The sequence below is a fragment of the Clupea harengus genome, chromosome 21 (assembly GCF_900700415.2).
Source record: "Clupea harengus chromosome 21, Ch_v2.0.2, whole genome shotgun sequence".
Taxonomy (NCBI): domain Eukaryota; kingdom Metazoa; phylum Chordata; class Actinopteri; order Clupeiformes; family Clupeidae; genus Clupea; species Clupea harengus.
Genome location: NC_045172.1, coordinates 14084389 through 14105304, shown reverse-complemented (window position 1 = coordinate 14105304; position 20916 = coordinate 14084389). Strand labels below are relative to the sequence as shown.

Sequence of the window (20916 nt, the reverse complement as noted above, 5' to 3'; positions counted from 1 at the left end):
GAAATTAGGGCCAGGGAGGAGGCTGCGGCCGAGCCAAAATATTTGATACAGTTCCATGACGACTCCATGTGCCAGTCGCACACCCACACGCATAGACACACTCTCATATTGAAATGCGAACACACATTTACAAACATACAGACACTGATACACATTCAGTGAATACATTTGAGAAGTTCACCTGAGGATCACGTCCTTCTAAAACGGGCTGAATCGAAGGCTGAATCCTACGGTAGATAACAGTGGCGGGCACAGGCATCTGAAAGGCTGTTGCCCTATCAGGCCTACCTTAGATGACCATGGTAGATACAGGCATCCTCAAAGGTTGATCCCGTATCAGACGTACATTGGGTGACCATATTAAAGGCACTCTCTTAAATACTGATCCCCAGTCAGTCAGGCCCTACCTTGGGTTACAGTGGTAGAGACGGGCTCGCTCTCCATCTGGTCTTTGACGGTGAAGACGCTGACATTGTACTCCACCCCTGGGCTCAGGTTCTCGAGGGTGCAGTCGGTCTGGTCGGGCCTCACGTTCTCCTCCAGAGTGTTCCCACGCTGCCCATTGGTCGGGTTGCATGTCACTCTATAACCGGTGATGTCTGTGGGCGGGAAAACACGAAAATACGACAAAGGAAAGGATACACAGAAGGGAAGGGGGAAAAAAGATGAAGGAAAAGTGTGAAAGTGTTGTCGAGGTGAGAGCCAAAATCATAAAACACACCCTATATTTAGATTTATAATTTAGGTGCTTAGCAAACACTTGAAAATGGCTGTGTTTGCTCTGGTTTTGGCCGGCAAGAATGAATACGTCTTTTTACCATGACACAAGAAAAGTCATCCATGTGTGAGACACACACACACACACACACACACACACACACACACACACACACACACACACACACACACACACAGAGGGCCATAGTCCAGTGGAGCTCAAACACAGAGTGGCCCTGAGGCCATGGGGGCTGGAGAGTAAATATTTACCAGGTGTACTGGAGGCGACCCACTTCACAGTGAGGTCACCATTGTCTGGGTTTGAAACCAGGTTGAGGTCAGTTGGTGGAGACAGAGCTGGAGAGAGATAAAGATAGAAAAAAGAGGTCAAGGGTATGAAAAATAACTTAAGTTTACTTGCTAACATGCACCACAAATAGTGATCTTTCTTCAACAGTATCAAGGTATTTGCTAACTAGAGCATTCTTTTCAAAATGGCTAAGTTCTTAGTTCTTAGGTCTTATCTGACTCTTCACTGTCCTTTGATAGGTTGATAGGAAAAGATCCAGCTCTAGAAAGTGGCCCGTTCGCCTGAGCTCAGTGGGCCCACTTACGGGTGGTGACTCTACTGGTGATGGGGGGTCCTTGCTTGCGTCCGTTGACAATAGGCTGGACGCTGGTGATGTACTCGGTCCCTGGGGTCAGGCCAGAGATGATGATGCTGCCGAGGTCAGAGGTCACATCTCTGGGAGCCTCTCCGCCCTGGCTCGGCTTCACTGACATCTAAGATGGTGAGAGGTCAAAGGTCATGGTGAGTCTTTTTATAAAAAAGATGGCTGGTTGTGGCAGGGGACAAGCCTCCACATCTGAAGTGTGGTATTTCAGTGGTAAGGACAGGTCGGCTTTGAGGTTTCTTTCAACTTAAACTCAAATACATGTCCTACAATGACATTCTGAAACATACAAGACTAGGATGGGAGACTGTCTGTTTGAATGGTTCCATGCTTTAAATACTGTAGAGCAAGCTGACTGCACAAATGAAAACCTGTTAGAAAAACAAGATATTACAATGGTAATGAGGAGCATATGGATTTGCAGTGGACTGTGATTTATTAGTTCTTACCCTGTAACTAAAGCGGGGTACAGGAGTCCAAGAGATGATGATGGAGGTGTCGGTGACATCAGTGGTGAAGCGTGGTGATTGGCCCATGGCTTGAGCTGTGGGAACAGAGAGAATGAGGCCATTAACAAAATATGAATTTCAACTAATCAGCACCGTGTCAAACTCACAGAGACAGTCCTAACATTGCCTGATTCACTGGTTCGACAGGTCTCAGATCAGTCCTGCAGGATTACTGATGCAGGATGAGAGAGAGCAGGCAGAGTTATGTCAGGAGTGATATGAAATACAAATGAAAGTAAAACAGGTAAACAGATGACATCTATGTACAGTGCAGTGGCTTCATCTCTCCATCCAATGAGGAGAGAGAGGGAGGTGGAAAGAGAGATGGAGAGAGGGGTGTGGAGAGGAGTCGCACGGCCTGTGGTCAAATCTGAAGTCTAAAAAGAGAAGGGTGTGAACCCAAGAACGTCTTCACTCTCCTCACATTGCAGCCCCATAACACATTCTCTGAGGCGGGCGGGCCAATCACACAAATGCTCCTTAGCACCCAAACTGGGGGACATGGCAGAGACACAAATATTACAACCGAAAAAGGTTGACTGAAGACTGAAAATACTCACATAGCATTGTAACATTACAGTAATGCCAATATATTCTAACTCTGACTGGGTAGTTAGCACCGATCTGTAATGCATTTATGACCCTATGACATTCCGATGGAGAGTAATGTTAAACTGAGGGTTGACGAAAAGATGGAATAAGTGATAAGGGTGTTGGGAAGGTCTGCACATGGAACAGTATGAGTTATATTGGATGTTCTCTTCATTCAGTTGTCACCTCTATGCTAATGCGTCTCAAACTATCCCACACAGTTAATGAATCAATAAGTGGAGAGAACAAGAGACATACGAAAGGAGAGAGAGAGAGAGAGAGAGAGAGAGAGAGAGAGAGAGAGAGAGAGAGAAGGGGCATTTTAGATGATTTGTGAAATTGCGAGTAGGAGTGATTCACAAGGGTGTGGGATACATGACAGAAGACTGAAGACTTAAGATTGTCCCGAAAGGTCTGTCTGTCCTGAGACTTGAAAACTGTCTGTCTGACAGTGAGAGATGGTGCTACTCACAGGTGGTGAAGATGCCATCCACGCCCTCGCTGAGGGTGTTGCCCTGCTCCGAGTGCAGCCTGATGGTGTAGTCGGTGTCGGGCTGCAGGTTGGGGAGCCTGTACTGGGTCACGTCCCCGGGGATGCGCTGCTGCTTGGGGTTGGAGCCCTCCACGGTCACGAAGAGGCGGTAGCCTGTCACGGAGGCCCGTGGGGCCGACCAGATCAGCAGGGCGCTGTCCTCGGTGATGTCATCAAAGCGCAGGTGGCCGGGGGCGTCAGGCTCTGGAGGGAACAGACAAAGGGTGTGGTGTGTTAGTAAGGGCACCGAAGTTGAATGTGCTATAATGTGTGTGTGTGTGTGTGTGTGTGTGTGTGTGTGTGTGTGTGTGCGTGTGTGTGTGTGTGTGTGTGTGTAGGCATGTGTTTTAGCTTAGATTAAGATTTGCTTATCTTAGATTTGTGTGTAATGTGTGTGTGTCTTTGCCTGAGAAAAAGAGAGAGGACACATAACAATGTGCCTGTATGTTTTGTGTGTGTGTGTGTGTGTATGTGTATGCGTACATTTGTCTAAGCTTTGTATGTAAGTATGTGAGGAAAGGAGTGACAATATAAACCCACTACAACTCAAGTAACGTGTGTGTGTGTGTGTGTGTGTGTGTGTGTGTGTGTGTGTGTGTGTGTGTGTATTGAACTCACTTGTTGACTGCTCTCCAACCAGTGGCTGGCTCTCCACTCCTCCATTGTTGGTGTAGATGAAGAAGCGGTAGAGGGTGCCAGGCTGGAGATGAGTGATCTCAGCATAGGCATTATGGGTAACGGGCAACTGCAAAGGCCTCTGGGTAGGGCCGCCGGGGATGACAGGGGTGAAGGCCACACGGTAGCCGGACACCTCACTCGGGGGACCCGTCCAGGTGATGGTGATTTTCACGTCAGACACCTCGTAGAACTGGAGGTCCGTGGGAGCCTGCACTTCCTCTGTGAACAGGAAGTGGTCATGAGGGATGGAAGAATTATTAAATGCTGTCAGTGCAGAGTACCACTGAGGAGTTGTAAGGACAATAGAAAGAAAGAATAAGATGAGAATAAAACAGAAGCGAAAAAGTAAAAAGAATAGAAAAATACTAGTGATTGAGAGAGGCAGTGAGAGAGAAAATGACACAGAGAAAGAGAAATATCAACAGAGAGCAAAGAGGACAAGAAAGACAAATGGCGAAGAAGAATTAGAGCGAGCGAGACAGAGAGAGAAACAGAGAGAGAGAGTGAAGTTCATATAAACAGAGATGAAGCGAGATGCCAGCTGGCAGGATTTAGCAGAAAGTAAAAGAGAGCCCACTCGTCTCTCCAACCTGTCCCTATAAGGCTGTACTGGCCCTGGACCTGCACTAAATCTCCTACTGCAAGCTGCACTTTCATAGCCTCACTGAGCTCTTACATAAACCTTTCCAGAGGAAAGAGGGGAAATCTAGGCACCTCCCAGCCAAAAGGTTCCTCCAAGTCAAGTAGCCTTTAGAACTGTGCTCAATTCATTCATTTGTCACAAGGAATAGATTTTAAATACAGCCCTAATCCTTAATGGCCTTTCCAGACCGTGTTTATTTTTTTATTGTGTAATTAGATAGTCTATCTTTGCAAGCAGTCCTGAATTAAAACTGACTGTAAGATTAAATGGAAGGTCCAAATCCTTTTTAGTCCTTGTTACAGCACCAGCCATGTATCTCTAATAACTAAAGCGTACAAGTAAGTAAGTATGTAAGTAAGAATATAACTAAGTATGCAAGTAAGTTAGTAGGTAAGCTAAACTATCAACCTCATCCTCTATGGAATAATAAGTACGTACTGTAAGTAAGTCATTTACTGTCTGTCTGTCTGTTTAGTTAGTTGGTAGCAGTTATAGTAAGTGTAAAGTCTGTGAAAATGACGGCTGGCTTACCAGATGTGGACTCTCCAGCGGTGGTCACCTGCACGAACACAGGCTCGCTCTCCATGTCGTCCTCGACAGAAAAGATGCTGATATTGTACAGTATACCGGGTAGAAGGTCGCCCAGGGTTACCTGGGTAGCAGTGTCAGGAAGGTTGAGCTCAGTGCTGCTGCCTTCAATGGATGGTGTGTACACCACACGGTAACCTTTAACACACACACACACACACACACACACACACACACAGAGTTATTTTGAAACTTGACTTGCATTCCCTTGCATCTTTTCTAATAGCCTTCATGTCAAATTAAAATGGCTACCCTACTCGAAACACACTATTCTCACCTATGAATATAATTTACAGATCATGTCTTATGTGCAACAGAGAACAAGAGAACCTGCAAGTGTACACAGCAGGGACTGAAAGTGTACGTACCAGTGATAGGAGCTTGGGGCTTGGTCCAGCTGATGATGATGGCGCTCTCTCCAATTTCATTGATGTTGTGCTCTGCTGGAGCATCAGGAGCTGTGCGGGTGTGAGAACATCACTCAGTAAGGAGGGCTCATAATCTGGGCTGTCTACCATCTCCTGCTACAACAGCTCTAACATTCTTAAAGGATGACATAGCCAACACAAGCTCTCCAACAAAACTCTTTCATAGTTCATCATACACTTAAAGAGGACCTATTATCTTTTCCCCTTTCCATTAGTCCCTTTTGTGCATTTTGTGCAACGCCCTGCAAAGTTACAAAAGCCCAAAATACACGCCAGAGGGAGTAAATCTCTCCTGCAGAGAAACCACGTCTCTCAGCTGCCTGAAACGCCTCGTTGGATTTCCAGCCTTTTCCTTTGTTACACGATGATGCAATCTGGTAACACAATTCTTATTGCCCAATGACTGTAACAGTGATCTCTTGTGGTGTTGTATTTGTTAGATGTGTATGTCATGTGGCTGGGCATGGACTTACCGGTGGTCTGTGTCGTGGTGAGGATGAGGGTGTCCTCGCCCGCAGGTGAGACCTCGTGCACGCGCACGTTATAGCGACGACCAGGCAGCAGTTCGGAGATGGTTACGGACTTCTGGGTGTTGGGAAGCTCTGCACATGGTACAGTATGAGTTATATTGGAGGTTCTCTTCATTCAGTTGTCACCTCTATGCTAATGCGTCTCAAACTATCCCACAGAGTTAATTAATCAATTCAGAAATAAGGTCACGGGTGGTACATGTGGCGTTTACCAACTGATTAAACTCAGGTATAATGGTAATTGTCAGGTCCAAAACGACATTGATAAACAGACACAGGTGATTAATAGTTACCTCATTAGATGATTTTAACTGAAAACACCTTAATTAAGAAACATCACCTACCGAGAGTCATGGGTACTCCGTTCTCTGTGAGCTCGTACTCCACCCTGAAGCCAGAGATGGTGTCGGAGGCAGACACCCAGGAGATGACGAAGCTGTTGGAGGTGATCTCCGTCACAGACTCAGAGATATCCACCACATCTGGAGAGGTCTGTCTGGTCTCTCCCTCAGCCGTGTTCACTGGAGGAGGTGGGAGAGGGGAGGGAAGAGATGAGGAAACAAACCAGAGAAGGGAGAAGAAAAGAAAAAGGGTAGAATGGCAAGGAGCAGGAAGGAGAGAGGAGAAGAAGGAGAAGAAAGACATGAGTGCTATTGAGACAATGGGACAAAGGAGGTGAGATATTGGTGAGGAGAGGAAGAGAGGTGAGAAGAGTGGAGATGAAGATCAGAGGAAAGATGAGAAGAGAATGAGGGAAGGAGATGAGATGCAGGGAGAGGCGAAGAGAGGGCAGGGTAGGAGACCAGAGGAGAGAGATGATGTGAGGAGGGAATGAAGTTTGGGGTTTATGCAAGGCTGGAGTGGAGAGGAGAGTACAGGATCAGAGGAGAATAATTAGGAAAAGGAGGAGAGGAAAGGTGAGGAGAGGAGAGAAAGGGTAGGACTAAGATGGGAGAAGAGGAGTGAAGTGGTTAGGAGAGGAGTGATGGACAGGAGGGAGCACTCACAGGTCCCGTAGGTGGTGGTGAAGTCAAAGCGGGTGACCTCCCGGCTCCCCTGCCTCAGGATGCTGATGAGCTGGCCCTCGTAGGTGAGGCCAGGCTTCAGGCCAGAGATGGTGTAAGAGTTCAAGTGTCCAGGGATCTTAGCCTCCCTCCAGGGTCTGTGAGTGTTTTTCTGTCAACAACAACAAAGTGGCTCGGGAATCAGCAACTATGTGGATAATTACTGATGAAAAATAAAAATAACACCATGCAGGGGGAGTAGCATCAGCATCCCGCACCACACAAGGCCCAAGGTGTTCGACCCGGGTTCGAATCCAGGCTGTCATCCCCCCCCCGCGCCCCCAACTTCCCGTTTCTCTCACGCTCAATTCCTGTCTATTCTCCTTTCAATAAAAGCCCAAAATAATAACAAAAATACACAATATAAATCGAATGGCTAGCACAAAGCACACTTATAGTGGACTCTATGCTATCTGTGGAATAGTTTATGGCTCCCTAGACACAAAATTGCAATTGCTCATTGGAAACAGGTCTGGGGAGGGTTGTGAAACATTCTGCTAAACAACACATGAGCACAACTGCAATAATTATCTTTACATCTCAAGAAGGGTGATGTCACACAAATGTTTGCCCAGTAGCAAAATGAGCTGTAATTGTCGTCTTGGCATCACAGAGGTGGAAACTTTCAAGCTGGCATACAACAGTTGAAAAAACATACTTTTAATAAGCATCGAGAGGAGGAGAAAAAGAGAGATCGAGAGAGAGAGAAGGGGGAGGGAAACATGGAGGGAGTGTCACACAGAGGGAAAGAGAGGAGTGGGAGACAGAAATAGAGAGCATATGTTTCAAGGTGAGAAAAGAGAGGATGAAAGAGAAGTGTGTGAGACCAAAAAAAAAGAGAGTGCAGGAGACCTATGGCCATTCCCCTTGGACTATGAAAACAAACAGGACCGTTGGGGGGGGGGGATTGACCTGCCTGGGTAAATACAACACCACTTCAGAGTCCATGTGCCTGAGCGCAATTACATTTCCTACATCTTGACAGCTAAACAGCCCTTCAGAGAGGGAGCTCAAAGAGCCATTCACATCTTTATTGACACATTTCCAGTTTTAACGAGTAAACACGAAACATTCAATTAGTGCAGGAAAGAGTGGTTGAACTGTTTGGGGATGGCTGACCCCAAATGGTTGTTCTGTCATGGCCATAAAGTATGTTTGCTGTGTATGCCACCCAAAAGTTCAAGGACTTCAGCTTGTTTGTGTGTGTGTGTGTGTGTGTGTGTGTGTGTGTGTGTGTGTGTGTGTGTGTGTGTGTGTGTGTGTGTGTGTGTGTGCTTGTTTGTGTGTGCTCTGGGACCCCACTCTGTCCTGTTCCACTACCTTGCGCAAACTTTCCAGTAAATGTTTGGAGAGTCTCTATGTAAAAGATCATGTCTTTTGCCTACTTCATAAAAAAAGCCATGAAGAAGGATTTAAAATATAATAGTATGGTGTAGATACCAGAAATGGAAAACTATTGGCACACCTAGCACCCACATTTTTTTGTCATTTGAAATATCAATCTTTGAATAATCTACTTATGCAGAGTTAGTGTTTTTTTAAATACTAAATGTATCAGAAACATTAAAGAGTAATGATATATGTCTGACTACAGGATGTAACGCTGGGTCACACTGGCTGCCTTGTGTCATTACGGAGCCCTTCGGATCCAAGAGTTCTGGAGGGAGGGACCATAGACATAGTAATAGTATATAGATGTCTAGATGCCTATATATGTCTATGGTAGGGACACTTACCACTCTCCACTTGAGGACGTAGTGGATGATGTGGGCTGAGGCGGGTGGGTTCCACTGGATGGGGTGGGAGTCGGGCTGGGTGCTCCCCTCTGTGATGATCACCCTCACTGGACCTTGGACACCTGATGGAGACCAAGAGCAGGAGATTAGCCTTAATAACCCACAGGCACGTTTACATTTAGAACATGTGTCTCTCTGAAGGACTTTGCAAGAGGATCGTGTATGGTGCTAGAGAAGGGCTCAGGGCTCAGCTGACCTTGTTACAGTGTGATAGATAATATTATATATTTAAATGATACTATATACTTAAATAATAATATATACTGAGTGCATACAAGTACATAATATTACACATTACTGGCCTTAATGCTAAACCTACCCCTAGCCCCAAGTGCTATTATAATATAATAATATATATAATATAAAAATTGTATCAGTACATATCAGTTTAGTTATTATGAAGTATAGTACTTAGAGACACTTGAAAGTGAAAAATCCTAGGACTCTGCACTATAATCTGGGCTGATGGAAAGTGCACTTATGCACCAAGGTGACTAGGATAAAATTACCCCTCAAAGAAGTCAAATAAATAAATAACAGGAAGGGGAAAAATTCTTCTTGGAAGAACATCTTGACCCTGCAAGACGAGCCCAGCGGGGGAATGAGCTTGGGTCAGCAGCAACAGCAGCGGCGGTGGAGCTTTTTTGATTCGCAGCCTCTGAGAGGAGACCATCCCTGTCTGATCCTCGTGTTAAAAATCACACCAAGACTTCATGTTTTGCTGTCCTTAAATCTCCTTTTGTTGCTCTCTCTCTCTCTCTCTCTGCCTCCCAGACTACCCCTAGAGAGCAGCTGCTGGCAATTTGCACCAGCCACAAGGCTACTCTGAAACAAGCTTTTGGCCTGAAAGAGATCTCACATCTTCCAAATCTGCGGTTGTTAGTTATAATATATAGGTATGTATGTAGTTAGCCTATATCACACAGAGAGAATGCAATGCATATTTAAAATAGCTTGAAGAATAGATAGACCTTGATGATTGCAAGCAAGACTGTAGAAATATGTAAATCTATGTTAAAATGCAATTTATCTCTTCTGAGGTATGGCCTAAATTCATCCTCATACCAGTTAAATTCCACCAAAATGGTCCACAATTCACCCTTCAAACATCTAATGTTGAACAATCTAACAATCTAATCTGAGTGATGTTTCCATATGCATCTCAACATTGGTTTGTTTTCTACTCTGGGTGCTAACTGGATCAGTACAAGCCAGAGATGTGTGAGCAACACCATTTCCTCAGATCAAACACTAATTGAGGTAACCATGAGGTGCCTTAACATTTAGGAAGCGTGTGTGTGTGTGTGTGTGTGTGTGTGTGTGTGTGTGTGTGTGGTGTGTGTGTGGTGTGTGTGTGTGTGTGTGTGTGTGTGTGTGTGTGTGTGTGTGTGTGTGTGTGTGCAGGTGATCAATGGCCCCTCGACTGCACTTCAGCCCTGGAAAAGAGCAACAGTGCTCAACACCACAGCGGGAGGACAACGCAGAACAAAGGAGAAGAGGAGAAGTCTGGAGGGGAGGAGTGACGAGGTGTCGACACACACCCTATTCCATCTGGTAAACATCAAAGTGTGGCCCCCTGACACACACACACCCCATCTCCCGGGGTTGATGGTAACACTCCCCCCATGTATATTGAAGCACTGAACAGCATGTAGGGAGGGGGGCTAGTGTGGGGGGAGAATGTCCAGCGGAAAATAAACTCCTCACTTATTTTGTGTCCCTTTATTGCCATCTCTCAGCCTAGCTGCAACAAGTGTACCCTCTTCAATAAGGGATTCATGTATATGGTCATACTCTAGTCATTCTACACATTGACTTTTCAAGGAGAAGAGTGGGCCTGTCAGACATGCAAATCCTGAGAGAACTTTGTTCTTACCGGCCTGCAGAGGTTCACACGCGTGCTCTCCGATGCCGTTGCCTTGGCAGTAGCACCTGTAGCGGGCTCCGTGGATGACTTTATCCCAGGACTCTCCAATCTGGTAGAATGCTTTGGTCTCAGGCTCCTGACACTGGTCTGTATTTCATTAGAGGAACAGGATAAAAAATACTTTATTTCATGGTATCATGCAGTTTACGTGTATGTGTGTGTTTAACAGTATCATACATATAAATGTTACGTATGTATGTGTGTGTATCTTTACACTTCTTGCATTATAAATATAGGGGGGTAACCAAGAGTATAAAGTGTCTTTTTTTGGCAAGGGCCACTGCATATTTCCCATGCTCTTCCCAACTCAAATACGAGCAGACTGAAAAGAACACGAAGGGCTGACTTCCTCCCATTCTACTCCACTGAGCCAGTAAATTGGAGGAAACCGTGTTCTCAAATCAGCCGACGGGGGCCAAGAACAACAACCTTCAAGAAGGCTGTGCATTCAGACTCAGCAAAGCCGAGAAATGTTGAAGGAAGGCAAGTAGCCAAGCCGCTAGACAACACATATTTAAGATGCGGGGTGGGGACGTAACAACAAATCGACTCACCAATGGCATCGCACTTCCAGCGGCCTCTCCCCTGGCCAAAGCAGGTGCAGTTCATCATGTAACCCTCATTGTGTCGCTTGCTGAACAGCTGGTTCACATCATAGGTCAGGCCATCAACAACGCACTGGTCTGGATGGGGAAGAGAAACAGTAAATTACATCACTGGCCATCTTAGGACTCGAAGTAATGGGTCATTTAAGTTAGATGCCTTGAGCTCCACAATTTCAATCACAGAAGTTGAATTGGCCGAAAACTGAAAACTGACAGTAAGAACAATCGTTGTAATATCACTATTTCCCAATAGTAAGAGAGCAAGTGCCCAACATGTAAACATACTTTGACTAAATAAGATAATGTTGGTGTTAAAGGTCGGTTAAAGTTGGGGTTAAACTACCTTTGAGCTGAGAGACGGCAGTGCAGCTCCATTCACCGCGGCCGTTGCCCATACACGTACAGCGCATCATGTGACCCAGGACGTCGTGGCGCTTGTCCCACTCGTCGCCCAACCGGTACATGATGCCGTCGTTGGTGGTGCACACCTCCTCATGGGCTGTGGAGAGACACCAGACAATTCAGCTTATAACATTCAACAATGTCAAAGAAAAACATACTGTCCACACAGAGTCACAGATATTTTGCTTTTCATAAGATGCTTCCTGCACTCTCACTGTCACAAAGACATTAGGTGTCACTAGTGAGGATTCAAATCGATCAAAGGGGAAATTCATAAATGTAGAGCATGCTACTCCTCATCAAACATGTGTGTGTGTGTGCGTGTGTGTGTGTGTGTGTATCGTTGGTGTCCTTGCTGCAGGCCATAAAAGTGGCCAAATTGTAGGAGTTAGGACAAACAGGGGTAATGTCAGTGGAAATTATGAGAAGCTGGCATAGGTTGAAGAAGGTCCTGGCTAGCAACCCTTAACATGCAGGGAAAATACAGTCTGAAGTCAAATTATCGTGGGTAAAATTTTGTCCGTTGCTAACAGCCACATTAAGCGATACTACATTTGAGACCTCTGATATTCTTAGTATGTCACTGTTATGGCTGTTAAGGGGTCTGCTCTTTCTGTTGAGTTAATGGCAACGTCACATTCTGGCGATATATTTGGTGGAGGTATAGTTTGAATTTGCATCAGACTGTGAAAGTGTGAGTGTAAATATAAAAACTTAAGATTATTACTCCTGTGACTATTACTGTGAATATCCACACCTGTTTTGGACATGCAAGAAATGTGTATGAGCCATTTCTACTTGGAACAGAGCCAGACACGCTCCCATTCGGTCTTTGACTTTGGCCAAAAGCCAATATATGTGTGTGTGTGTGTGTGTGTGTGTGTGTGTGTGTGTGTGTGTGTGTGTGTGTGTGTGTGTGTGTGTGTGTGTGTGTGTGTGTGTGTGTGTGTGTGTGTCTGTGTCATGAGGCATGTGTGCAGTGTCCTAAGGAGTTGTCATCCCTCAGGACTCTCGTCCACGGAGCCACAAATCAAATACTCGTTATGGTGAATCATTACAGCCTCTTAAACTGGCCCATGCGCTTTAATGGCCGTGAAGGACGGCAGGGCCTGAGCTCACTTCCCTGGCCATGAAATTCGGCTGTCTTTACGGCCAGAGCCACCCAGTCACTTAAAATCCAATTACAGTCTGTAAAAGCACGGCCACGCAGGCCTGCTACCCACTGCACTGCTTCTGAAGGGACTCTACTGCATACCATTTAAGAACTCTAGCCCAGCCCGCTACCCACTCCACTGCTTCTGAAAGGGTCTACTGCACACCATTTAAGATCTCTACCCCAGCCCTACTTGCTTTTGGATAGGCCTTTTATTTACCCCTGTGGATAGGCCTTTTATTTACCCCTGTGGATAGGCCTTCACCTATTTAATGTCACTGATCAGTCAGTGTGAGAGGTCATACTTTCTATTTCTGGCCCTTCACACTGACTGATCAGTGACTGTAAGTGAATGGATGGCACCGTTAAAATAAATCTCAAAGCCTATTCTCAAAAGACATTCTTCTCCTGTCTATACTTTACATTTAGCAGACCATTGTGTTTATAGCTGTAAATGCATACATTTCAGCAGTACACTTAATGGCAACTGAACCAACAACCTTTAGGCATCACCTTCAGGGTTTATTGCAGGAAGGTGAAACTTCATTTGTATTTAGCCACAATGGAAGGCATGACTCACCAGCCATAGGGCAGAACCCAAATTGCTGCTCTTCGTCGTAATTGTAAGTGGTGCCGCACCACTTCATGTTGTCGCGGCGACCATCGGATGTACAGTCGGAGTAGTTGCGGCCGTTGTAGATGAAGGGGAACTGGCAAAGAGCACCGTTGGAGTTACCGCCGCGGGTCGTCACCAGAGCTGGAGGATGACATAGCATGATAGACACATCAGCATGGTAGACCTTTCTATCTAAGCTTTAAACAGCAGGTGAATTAAACATGTTTGATCAAGACACCAAGACAAAGACATAAGCATTAGTGAAATAAAGACAAATGTTATGGCAGCTTAGATAGAAGCCAGTGACATCCAGTTGGTGAAGATTTAAACGTGCTTCAAGTCATGAGATCATTTTTTTCAATTTCCATATTCTTTTGTTTGAAGTCAGAGTCATTACTGTAAGCAGGCGTTTCTGAAAGTCCTCACCAGTCTTTTCTTTTTTTTAAATTCATTATTTATTAGACAATCGGAATATTACATTACATCGGCATAAGTAAAAGCATTACATGAATGTTCGATTCTCCTCTCATTGTCTCTTTTTTTTCCCTTTTTATATCATTCATACATTTCTGAACTATTTGACAAGAACAAGTTAACCACATCTCAATTAGTCATAAGAAATAAAAAAAAACCTCACCAGTCTTTTCAGTACAGAAGGAGTACTGCTGGTCAGCGTCGTAGTTGGAGGAGGTGCCGCACCACAGCTGCCCATCAGAGCGCCCCTCAGAGGTGCAAGAGTAGTAGGTTTTACCGCTGTACACGAAGGGGAAGGCGCATGGCTTGCCGTCCGAGTTCCCACCATACACAAGAGACTGGCCCTCTTTAGGGACAACAAGGCACACAAGAGAGAGACACTTTCAAAATGACATTCTAGGTGAAAAAAAACACACTGCTTCTAGTTCCCTTGGTGAATATAAATGTAAGGTCTCTTCATTTTTGTCACTGAAACTGATGTTTATATCACACTGATGCTACTGATATTGATGTTTATATTGGTGTTAATATATGCAATAAAATGACACCACATAATTATGTAACTTGAGGAGGAAGAACTGGAAGAACTCCAGCTTGACAAAAGAACATTTTCAAGGACATTGCCGGGGCTTTCGGTGTCTTTGTCTCCCAGCACGTACCCCACTCCTCACAGCTGACTCCATTGCCCAGGCAGGTGCACAACATCTGCTTGCTCCCCTGGGTCCTGATCCAGCGCATGCCCACGTGGTAGGTGACCCCCGAGACGGAGGTGCACGTGCCCTCGGCGGGAGGCTCGGGCAGGGCGTTGGGCTGGTGCAGCGCCGGCCTCACCTGGGTGCTCACACCTGTCCCTGATGAATGACAAGAGGAGCGGAGGCAGGAAGTGTTGAGTTAACTGTTAACCATAACACAAACTCAGAAAAGTATGGCCAAGTCTATTTCCTTCAAGCTGAATTGCTTACTAAAATATTATCATTGTTTAAATATAGAATGCTATTCAGATTTCTTGCATTTGATGAGGCATCCATATGACATTAAACATGATAGGCTGCAGTGTAAAGTGTGAAATTGGTGCCCATTCATTGCCTTCCAAGAAGAGTGTAAGCTGTTATAGCTGCAAAAGTGGGACCAACTCCATATTAAAGTACTTGTATTTGAATACAATGTTACGGTTATGCTATGGCAATGCTACTGCTACGGTAATGTGTTCTCCATTAAACAGTTCCAACAGTCATAATGGAGGGTTTGTCTGATTGGATGGTGCACCCAAAGCGTAAAAAACCTGTACCTGTAGCGTGACTGGAAGTATGTCTCTCACACTTCCACTCTCCTCGGCCATTTCCAGTGCACAGACACTGCAGGGTTTGGTCACGAGCATCAGTCTTGGTCCAGGTGTCTCCAATGCGATAGGAGGTTTTTGTGTCCTGGTCATTGCAACGGTCTGAGAAAACGATAAAACACGTTGTCGTTCTTAATCAGGACACAACAGTTACATTCGATTGCATTCTTTCATATTAACAACTTTTTAAAACACATTTTGTTCACACCTTATTTGGATGGTCCCCTATAGACCATCTATAGATGCTCAGATTATAAACAAACTATCTGTTTAAACATGGTTAGGGTTAGGGATTGGGTTTGGTTAAGGTGATAATTAGAAAGACTTGAATTTCAACTTCATCTGTAAAGTCTCTGTTGGTGGACTATCCACATAAAGTGTTACCCACATTTTTAATAATGTTCGAGGTTTTAACAAACATAGATGCTTGCCCCTGTCAAACCTTTTCTTTCTTAAATGTTCTGCCTCAAATCTCTCCATGTTTAACTCTCACAACATGATGCTTACAGCTGCAAACAGGAACAGCTGGAGGAAGTTTGCCGTGCACTTATGGCGTCTAGCTACCCCCCTCCTCCTGTTTCCCTCGATAATGATAATCTTTCAGCGGCCATGCTGTCATTTTCCACCTCGCACTCCAACCTCATACAGCTGTGGTGATGTCACAAGGGTGTAACGCCTGCATGCCTGCAGGATAATGCAAGGAACCTGGCAAAGGTCTTCTGGCAATACAATGCATTTGACTGCTATTCATGTCAAACACACGACCAACTTAACGTTAACTAACAGTTGTTTTTCGAAAAGCTTCAAAGACAGAAGCTTTGAAGGCATATCACGACCCCTTGCAGATGTTCTATAAATAGGCAGATATCATCCCACTCTGTCAATTTTATGTCTGTGTACTGGCAAGCCAAGAATACCTACTCGAAACCTTAAAAGGCCATTTTGAACCAGGAGTTTTGCTCTGCGTTATGAAAGGGTGTTTGTTCTCCTGGCCCAGGTGGAGAGCTACATTTGCCCACTGGGGTTAGGCTGTAATAGCGCTTGACTGCTTGATGGGAAACAGGATCGCCTTGCTGTATAAGCACAGCACAGCACCACCTCACATTCAAGAGCCTGTGGTTTTGGGGAGGGGGGGGGTCATTCGTATTTTTACTGTCAGACAGTTCTAAGATCAGTTGTCCCTACTGGAACACTTGGACATGATAACACGACAAGTGAAACTATTGCAACCCTGGATCAGCCACTCAAATGGAAAATCACTGGAACAGAGTCTTACTTCTGGAAGTGCAGGTGATGCGACCATTGCCCTCTCCAAGGCAAGTGCAGTCCACAATCATCCAGCCCTGGTAAGGTTTCTCCCAAGTCTCCCCGACCACATATGAGGATCCTGCAGCATTGTCATAGCAACGCTCCGCTGTGGAACAAACAGGTTAGAGTTCCAGTAACCACCATTTACTCTGTTAAAGGTTCCTGATGTTCCTGAAGATAGAATGGATAACCAAACATTGAAAATCTGTTGGTAGCATTTCTCCACCTCACTTGATTTGGGGGACCACAGGCGGTCCAGGTTTGTTGAAATGGCCAATGTAACTTACGTTACTATTACGTAAAACACTGAGTAAATGTTGCTTCTTTCTTTTTCAGGAACAACAAACTCAATGCCCCACCCCCCACCCCCCAAAACGAAGATGAAATGAATGTTCAGCCAGGGACAAGGAAAACAACTGGCACAGACACATTTGTTTGACAACCTGGTTTGCTGTGAATCACTGTCCTGTAATATTTGTCGTACGATGATGCATTGCCTAACCTCGGTGAAAACCTGGTGAACTTTGGTCCTTCTGATGAGTCTGGCTCACCATTTGAATGCAGTTATTCACTCACAAAGCAGAATCGTTTGAAAGCATGATAACTCACCCACGGGTTTGCAGGTCCACTCTCCCTTTCCATTGCCCAAGCAAACACACTCTAACATGTAGTTTCCAGTGTCGTGGGGCCTTCTCCAAGTATCCCCAATCTTGTAGGAGTTCCCTCCCTCGTGGCAGCGGTCTGAGAAACGCCAACACTGGTTAACAACATATTCTTTAACCACATTGTATGCAACAAGTCACCAAAACGATCGCAGAACTCACTGGCGATGGTGCAGCTGATTTTGCCTTTTCCGGAGCCAATGCATGTGCAGTCCCAGATCATGCCATCCTTGGGACGGTCGTATGTCTCTCCGACTCTGTACGTCCGCAGGTTAATTTTGTCGTAGCAAGTCTCTTCAGCTGCAGGGAGCACAAGAAGACAATCAAACTCAAACTCCATACACATATTCACCAGACGCGCCGATCGCACACGCAGCTACAGCGCGCACGCACAGCCATGGAGCGCACTAAAGCACAAATTCCCAGTTAGTTCGTGCTCCATTGTGAAGATCCCTTAATTAATATCCATGACTGAAATTAGGAATTAGTGCCCCAATCATGTTTCGCCAGTGTATATTTTGTTAGAAGGTGAGATGATGGTCACAGATAATTAGATGATGAAGTTGGGTGTACACGGACGAGCTACAACTAAAGCAGGACACACCGGTTGCCTCACCTGCGGGCTTCGTTACGCATTTAATTCCTGCGTCACCCTCACAAGTGCAGAGCAGTGTGCTGCCCAGATATGTCCGCTCCCACTGGTTGTTTATTCTAAACATACGACCGCTATCCGTGCATCCGGCTATAGGAAAAAGGTGATTGCACACAATGAACTTCTTCGCTGTTCTCTATTTGGATGAGCTGACTAGTACAGCGTATAGCTTTAGAGCCGATGCTCCTTCGATCACCTAACACCTAACACCTAACAGGGCTAAATAAGAAGAATGACTAGAGAAAATAAAAAATAGTCTAGAATAAAAAGATCTACAACTGCGTAACATGTGGTATATTTTTACACTGTAACTCTCTAACACTCTATAATCTAAGTAACCTTGAATGACCAAGGTTCTGCCTTAACGGAGTCTCACATTTTATTCCCATAACTACTGAGGCGAACTTACTTGAGGGGTAGGGAACGGCCTCAGGGTCATCCATTTCGGGAATAACTTGTTGCTGGACCGTTCGTTTGGCTCTTTCCGAAGTCTTGGGCAGACAATGGACCGCTGTGCCTATGCACAGCGCGACCAGCAGCCCCGTCACAGGACCCCTAGCCATTTTCCTTATCGGTGACTTTAGTTGCTTGAATACACTCTATTCCACTATTTCTGTTAAACTTGTTGGAGCGAAGAAGAAGGCAGTGTAGTGGAGGCTTGACAAATGTTCTTCGTCCCCGATGTATTCCCGTGCTGCCTTCTCTGTTTTGCTCAGCCTCCACTGGGCAGCAGCTGTGTTAGGAAGAGTGAACAGCTGGAGGGCGATTTTATTTGGGCTCTCCGGACGCGCGGATGGGGAGAGCCCCTCCCACAACCCACGCTTTGGTGTGCGTCAGTCTCACTAACCTGACTCTTCCTCGCAGGAGGCCAAGGAAAACCTCTTACTGGATATCTATAGGAATGTTATTGATTTTAACTGTAAGTCAATTGGAGGTATAGTGATACCTTGAACTTTTGACTTCAACTGTAAAGAAATGGCATTTTTTCGTTTTTGCATGACAGAAGACATCAGTAGAGGTGTTATTAACAGTCAGATACTATTAACAGATAGGGCCTACTATTATAAACATGGAACTGCAAAGGACATACAGAATGTAAATACAATTATCCAGTGGTAAACAATATATTGTACAGTCTTAATACTTGAGTGGAAAAGACTGCAGATAATTTTACTTATGGTCAAAGAAGGAACAACAAAGTGAAATGTTTGACACACATGAATGCAAATTCAGGGCACACTCAAAACAGAAAAACAATATGACATATGATTTTCCTTGCTGCTGGTTGTGCAACTTTCCATTCTTATTTTAGCTGACATCTTCACATCAGCATTCGTTATCGTGGGCTTTTTGGCTTCTGCAAATGTGCTTTGGGCATGTACATTTACGAGGGCTTGATGTTACTGGTTACCGTGGAGACAACCATGTCTATACCATGGGCAGACAGTGACTTGCGTCTGGAGAAGGTTGCAAAACTTTTTCCAGTCAGAAATTATTTACAGAGACTCATTCCTCACCAAAGGCTCAAATCCAACAATGTACATTATCTCATGTTTGGAGGCTCATTTTTACACAGGATGTCAAATATTCTAGCTGAAAATGCTGAGCTTTATAAACGTATCCAAACAAATGACATACACAAGGTTACACTTTGGGCCATCCAAATGAGAGTGTTTACAATGGGAAGGGAGAGGATGAATTACTTAAAATAAAAAAATTCTCTGGCTTTTAAGAGGTCCAGTTTTAATGTCTCAAAATTACATCCCATCAAGCAATCACTGCTATGTTATATTTTTCATAAGGTACTTTTTTCAGTGAAATGGCTCTGCCAGTGTTTTCTTCTTAAGGGTTTCTCAGTCCCACGTTATATAAAGTATACTTATTACGGTGTACTTAAGTATGTTATTCATACGTGCTTGTCATATAATCAAATATTATTACATGTTATTAACACTAACTCCAAACATTAGTCTAACCTCAAATAATGGCAAGTAGTGACACAACAAGTACATTGTATTCATGAATCAAATAAGTATTAACCGCACATTGCTTATACTTATTAGATAATAAGGGCACTTAGTATATGATTTATACTATAATCCCCCCCCATTTGAAGACATTTTCCAAAACAACCTTGTGAAACTATATGTAAGCAAACAGTAGTGTTGTTTTCTCCCCACAGACACTTAAAAACTGAACCATGTACCAGCAGCCCTGTCTTGTCAGGAGGTGTCTGTGTTCCATCATGCGCCGAGGGGAAAAGTTCACTCCTGGCGCTTTCTGGGACTGGCCCAAGGGAGTAGTGCTCCACTTAATCGTATTTAATTTATATGTCTCCAATCTGGCGTGTCACAGAACTGATTTGTGTTGTTACATAACATCTGTCCAGCGGAGAAGTTCTCTAGGAGGCTCGCAGGTCTAATAGCATCAATGTCTGTTTATTTTCTGGTGCATACATCTGGGATGTTATGAAAGCGGCATCATTAGGAAAGTACATTGGGAGAGAAACTACCCCCAGGGAGTCTTCAGTTACACTACTCTGCCCGCTCGTCCACCTCCTTTTCCTCCTCCTCCTCCTCCTCCTCCTCCTCCTCCTCCTCCTCCATCCGGACGGGAGTCCGTGCCCACCATGGTGATTGCTCCTGTCCACCGGTGAACTGTCATTGAGTCATCATCTGTCGTGTGTGTGTGTGTGTTTTTGCAGCTGACTCAGGCAGGACTTTGTCCTTCAGACAACAACACACACTACCCCTCTCCTGAGTCCTGGCTGGTGTGAGGGAGGGAGGGAGGGAGGGAGGGAGGGAGGGAGGGAATAAGTGAGTGAGTTTTTAGTATGGGTGTGAAAGGGGGGGTGGTACAGAGAGGGAGAGAGAGCGAGAGAGAGAGAGAGCGAAAGAGAGAGAAAGAGAGAGGGAGAGAGAGAGAGAGAGCAATGGGAGGGGTGAAGCATGGAATTGATGGGATGGAGAGTGTTTCTGTGTGACAGGATGGTGGTGCCTGAGGAGGAAGGTCTGTGTCTGTGTGTGTG

The 20916-nt window shown here is 45.1% G+C and overlaps 1 protein-coding gene across 8 annotated transcripts in view; it reads right to left on the bottom strand.

The window, feature by feature from the left end:
- The window catches only part of fn1b (fibronectin 1b), a 33557-nt gene extending 14900 nt beyond the window's left edge, over positions 1-18657 (bottom strand). For 7 of the 8 annotated variants that reach the window (XM_031559111.2, XM_031559103.2, XM_031559104.2 and 4 more), the window contains exons 1-24: positions 18298-18657; positions 17853-17978; positions 17399-17536; positions 17184-17315; positions 16543-16680; positions 15216-15368; positions 14587-14778; positions 14091-14273; positions 13418-13594; positions 11626-11781; positions 11232-11360; positions 10627-10764; positions 8691-8812; positions 6898-7066; positions 6235-6411; positions 5834-5962; positions 5301-5390; positions 4876-5070; positions 3642-3920; positions 2964-3227; positions 1841-1935; positions 1332-1500; positions 988-1074; positions 408-599 (exon numbers count right to left, since the gene is read on the bottom strand). In XM_031559111.2, coding sequence (XP_031414971.1) covers positions 408-599; positions 988-1074; positions 1332-1500; positions 1841-1935; positions 2964-3227; positions 3642-3920; positions 4876-5070; positions 5301-5390; positions 5834-5962; positions 6235-6411; positions 6898-7066; positions 8691-8812; positions 10627-10764; positions 11232-11360; positions 11626-11781; positions 13418-13594; positions 14091-14273; positions 14587-14778; positions 15216-15368; positions 16543-16680; positions 17184-17315; positions 17399-17536; positions 17853-17978; positions 18298-18451 — 3784 coding nt within the window. In that variant the 5' untranslated portion in view covers positions 18452-18657. The remainder of the gene's footprint in view (positions 1-407; positions 600-987; positions 1075-1331; positions 1501-1840; positions 1936-2963; positions 3228-3641; positions 3921-4875; positions 5071-5300; positions 5391-5833; positions 5963-6234; positions 6412-6897; positions 7067-8690; positions 8813-10626; positions 10765-11231; positions 11361-11625; positions 11782-13417; positions 13595-14090; positions 14274-14586; positions 14779-15215; positions 15369-16542; positions 16681-17183; positions 17316-17398; positions 17537-17852; positions 17979-18297) is intronic. The other variant, XM_031559105.2, reaches the window with a different exon arrangement.
- Between the last annotated feature and the right edge of the window lie 2259 nt (positions 18658-20916).